General features: G+C 52.5%; 1 protein-coding gene across 1 annotated transcript; it reads left to right on the top strand.

Moving 5' to 3' along the window:
* Nucleotides 1-882: 882 nt before the first annotated feature.
* Nucleotides 883-3,428, top strand: HRH3 (histamine receptor H3; the record flags this gene model as incomplete). Its single annotated transcript, XM_080354866.1, has 3 exons — nucleotides 883-1,163; nucleotides 1,462-1,628; nucleotides 2,550-3,428. Exons 1-3 carry the CDS (start codon nucleotides 953-955, stop codon nucleotides 3,426-3,428), a joined length of 1,257 nt encoding a protein of 418 aa, XP_080210992.1. The 5' UTR covers nucleotides 883-952.
* Nucleotides 3,429-4,939: the final 1,511 nt, after the last annotated feature.

The following is a 4,939-nucleotide window of genomic DNA, read 5'->3' as shown; positions in this document are numbered from 1 at the left end:
GTGCTTTACGAGGTTTTACAGCTGCAGGTGGCTTTGTTGCCAGCTGAAGAAAGTATTCAAACAGAAGTTATTCTCTTTAGTTATGAAAAGCTAAACAAGTGGAGGGAGGAGGGAGCATTAATGGCCCTGGAGCTGGGGGCTGTGGGCAAGGGTTCCTTGTTCTGCAGACCAAATGCTGTGGCCACTTGGTAAAGAGATGCCTGCTCGTGGGCAGCTTCAGCTCTTCCTCCTGCTGCCAGTGCGGGGCAAGAGCATCGCCCTTTCTCCTCCACCACCTGGCTGACCTTTGATTAAAGACAAGTTAAGCCTTGACCTCCACTTCTCTGCATTGAGGCAGAGCCCTCAATGCCAGAGCCATAAGCACTCCCCATGGCCTTTATCATGGAGGGATGCTTTGGGGAGATGCAGGGATATTCCTGGGAGGAATGCAAAGATACTCTGGGAGGACACAAGGATGCTGTTGGGTTGAGGGCAGAGGATGAGGAATGTAGGGATGTTCTAGGCAGATGCAAGGATGCTCTGGGCTAATGCAGGGATGCTGGAAGGTATTCGGGGTTACTCTGGGGCATTCAGGGTTGCTCTGGGAGGATGCAAGGATGCTTGGAGGTATTTGGGGTTACTCTGGGGCATTCAGAGTTGCTCTGGGAGGATGCTCGGATGCTTGGAGGCATTCGGGTTGCTCTGGGGGATTCAGAGTTGCTCTTGGAGGATGCGGAGACGCTCGGAGGCATTCGGGTTTGCTCTGGGGGTTTCGGGGTTGCTCTGGGAGGATGCAGGGATGCCCCCAGGGGCTCGGGGCTCCTCTAGGGTGACTCAGAGATGCTCAGGGCTGGAGCGCCGGTCCCAGCGGCCGCAGGGCAGAGCGGAGCTGCGGCCCCCGGAGGGGCGGGGAGGCGGGGCGGGCCGGGGAGGGGCGGCAGCCCCGCGGCTGCGGCGTGGAGCGGCGCGGGCGATGGAGAGCGGCGGGGCGCTGAACGGCTCCGCCGCCGCCGGGCGCTTCGCCGCCGCCGGCACCGCGGCGCTGGGCGCGCTCATGGCCCTGCTGATCGCCGTCACCGTGGCGGGCAACGCGCTGGTCATGCTGGCCTTCGTGGCGGACTCCAGCCTGCGCACCCAGAACAACTTCTTCCTCCTCAACCTGGCCATCTCGGATTTCCTAGTAGGTAAAGTGCCGCCCCCGCGGAGCTCCGCGCCCGCCGAGCCCCGGCCCGGCAGCAACTTGGCGGCGGGGCGGGCAGCGGGGAGCGGGCAGGGCCGCCCGGGGCCGCCCCCTGCACCGACACCCGCGGGGTCTCCTCCGGCGCCCTCGCTCCTGCGCCCCGACACCCTCCCGCAGCCCCGGGGCCCCTCCCGACACCCCCGGCCGGGTGCGGGGCTCTGGAAGGAGCCGACCCGGCATCCCGGGGGGCAACCGGGGTGCAGACCCCCCATCCCAGGGCCAACGGACCCCTCTGGTTACAGGTGCCTTCTGCATTCCCCTGTACGTGCCCTATGTGCTGACGGGGAGATGGATCTTCGGGAGAAGTCTCTGCAAACTCTGGCTGGTAGTTGATTACCTGCTCTGCACCTCTTCGGTCTTCAACATCGTGCTGATTAGCTATGACAGATTCCTCTCGGTGACAAGAGCGGTGAGTCGTGTCATGGCAGCTGAGAGGAGAATAACTCTCCTTCTGCTTTATTCTCCCGATTCTCTGCAATAATTAATAGCCCTGTGAATCGTCCAAAAATTATTAATCTTTCAGGTTGTGATGGAAAGCAATAATTACCCACAAATATATAATTCAGCTGTGGTTTCAGGTTAGTACTTCTGGCATAATTAAATCATTTAAGGTTCAGACCCCGTTGTGCAGGTGTTCCCTTCCCAGATGACAGGATAGCAAAGTACAAGTGAGTCAGCGAGGTGAGCAGACCTGTTACTGACTTGCTGGGGCTTATTATCTCCAGGACAAACAAGCAGATTGCAGTGGGACTCCCAGCTTCTCCCTGGCTACCGAGGCGGCAGATTGCAGTACCAGCTCTGGCGAGCACTGCCCTGAGGTCTCTGGGTGCAGGGTGAGATGAAAACACCCCGGCTTCCAGAGAAGGTAACGAGCGGTTCGCAGGCAGATTAGATTCATTGCTGTTTTCTTCTTCCCTGACTCCAAATACAACACAGATTAGTTACAAGGCTCAGAGAGAGCCAGAGCGAGGCATCTGCAAAACCCAGGAGTTTGAGGCATCATCCTTCTGCCCGGGAGGTGTGGGGGGAGCCGGGGACAACTCCAGTGAGTGGTGGAGTGCGGCCAATTGCCGGGCTCCAACCAAGTCAGTACATTTCCAGTAAGCAAAAGCCACGTCTCGTTTTGGATCTGCGAGATGAGGGTTCTAAGTCTTCCCTGCAGGAGTGTGATTTATCTAGCAATTGCTCCTGTTGCCTATGGCATATGAATTTGTTACAGTGCCGAGATATTGCCTAGCAACTTTGCCAGGAACACTAACAGTTCATCTGTGAAGAGCCTCAACCAGTTGGGGTGTGTGGCCATACTTAAGAAAAGATTTCCCCATTGCAGGTCGCCTACAGAGCCCAGCAAGGCAACACCAAGCAAGCGGTGCTGAAGATGGTGATGGTTTGGGTATTGGCGTTCCTGCTTTACGGACCTGCCATTATCAGCTGGGAGTATATATCAGGCCGGAGTATCATACCCACCGGGGAATGCTACGCTGAGTTTTTCTACAACTGGTATTTTCTCATGACAGCCTCTACGCTGGAGTTTTTCACCCCTTTCATCAGTGTGCTGTTTTTCAATCTGAGCATTTACCTGAACATACAGAAGCGTACCAAACTACGCCTGGATGTTTTCCATGAAGTGCACAACCAGTCCTTCACAGAAGAGATGGAAATGAGCCCAGAAGCGAAGCTTTCTTTGAAATGCTGTAAGTGGGAGCAGGAGGAGCCAGTGGAAACCCTCAACCTCTCTAAGAGCAAAGCTCAAGCAGCAGCCTCCACTGCCAGCCTGGGTGCCAACAACCTGCTGTCAACAAGCTCTGAGAGCTCCGTGAAACCCAAGTGTTCCAACAAAAAGAGCTGTAAAAATTCTGCATGCACTCTGTCATTGGAGAAGCGCATGAAGGTGGTGTCCCAGAGCATGACCCAACGCTTCAGGCTCTCTAGAGACAAGAAAGTGGCTAAATCCCTGGCAATCATCGTGGGCATTTTTGGGATTTGCTGGGCACCGTACACCCTCCTGATGATCATCCGCGCTGGCTGCCACGGCCACTGCATCTCTGACTACTGGTACGAGACTTCCTTCTGGCTGCTGTGGATCAACTCGGCTGTTAACCCCGTCCTCTACCCTCTCTGCCACTACAGCTTCAGAAGGGCTTTTGTCAAACTCCTCTGTCCCAAGAAGCTAAAGATTCAGCCTCACGATCCGCTTCAGAACTACTGAAAGTGTGAGGATGAGAAGAACCTTCTTTAACACACTTGTGTTATGGAAAATTACTGTAGCGGTTGCATCCTTGGAAGAATCTGGGAGCGCTGCTCTGGGACATGTGAGGAAGGCAGCAGTGAGACCACTGTTCATTTATTCTAGGCCATCAACAACAAAATCACTTGGAATAGAAGGGTGAGGGTTTTTTTGACATTAACCACAGTTGGTGAAATCTGTGTCCGCCACTTGCAGGTGCCACAGAAGAGCTCTGCTGCCACCTAGTCAGCCGGAGCAGCACCAGCATTTTGTTAAAATAGGGAAAAATAAAAACTGAAAAATAAAAGCTAACGACAACAAAAAGATCTAACCTAAAACCACTGGACTAAGCTGCTTGCAAACACGATTTTTCCCCACGAATGAGAGGGTTTTTTTTCCTTGTGCTTAAGATATTATACACATGTAATGATACAGAAAGAAAAGAACGAACCAGAAGGAAAAACCTAATTTTTCATTACTGCTACGGTAGCTACAGCCATAGCCTGGATGCATGTGGTGCAACAGATGTCCCTTCCATCCCCTATGAAGGGATGAATCTCTGTCCTAAGGAGTTTACAGCCGGACTCGGAGGTGTCAAGCATCCCAAGGGACTCTGCCGGCATTCCCTGATCCCTGTGTCAAAACTGATCCGGTTTCCTTTGCATCCACACGGCACAGGGAGTGTTTCCCTCACCTGGAGCTGTACAAGCCCAGGCTCTGGTCCTGCGGGACGTGGAGCCCCCACAGACCCAATGGCGAAGGCTGCGGTGCCGAGGTGAAGGTGCCGGCAGGGAATCGGCTTCTCCACAGCCCCCTCCTGACGAACAAAACACATTTAAAAGTCTCTTCTGCAGGATGTAACAAAACACTCCTTTGGCAGCTCGCTAGAGAATGACAAGCACTGGGAGAAGTGAAACTTGTGTTCTTTTTTAAAGTTTGTTTCAGAGCTCTTCATTCTAGCAAGTTCCACAACCCTCACACGCTTCCTTTGAAAATACATCATTTGAATGGAGACCCAGGTTGAGCTGATCCAGGCAACATAAGCATCAATCTCTTTATTTATTTATTAGTAGTCATATATTTCCACAGACAGAGCATCAGATCCGAAAGTCTTACGTAAAACCTTGGGCGTTTAATCTCTGCTTCCCATGTCATGCTTCATCAGACTTGCCTGTTTCTTCTGTAATCTCTCTGGGAATAAATATATTAGGACCATAAAACAAAAGACTTCATCTCCGCACCTCTGCTGGCACTGCTCAGCAATATAGGAACACAAATACGTAATTTGTTGCCATGGTAAATGCTCATATTTAACAGTATTGTACAGAGGAGCTCAAGATAATAAGTCTGAAAACATGTACAAATAGAAACCCAAATGCTGTAAAGTAGTACCCAAAAGCTGATGATGTTGTGATTGCCAATTACACTTTGCTGTTGCAAGCAGACTGCTTTTTGGCCACTGCTAGGAATAAAAGAAATTACTGTGCCACTTT

This window comes from Nesoenas mayeri (assembly GCF_963082525.1).
Source record: "Nesoenas mayeri genome assembly, chromosome: 16".
Taxonomy (NCBI): Eukaryota; Metazoa; Chordata; class Aves; order Columbiformes; family Columbidae; genus Nesoenas; species Nesoenas mayeri.
This window is presented reverse-complemented; position numbering and strand designations above follow the sequence as displayed.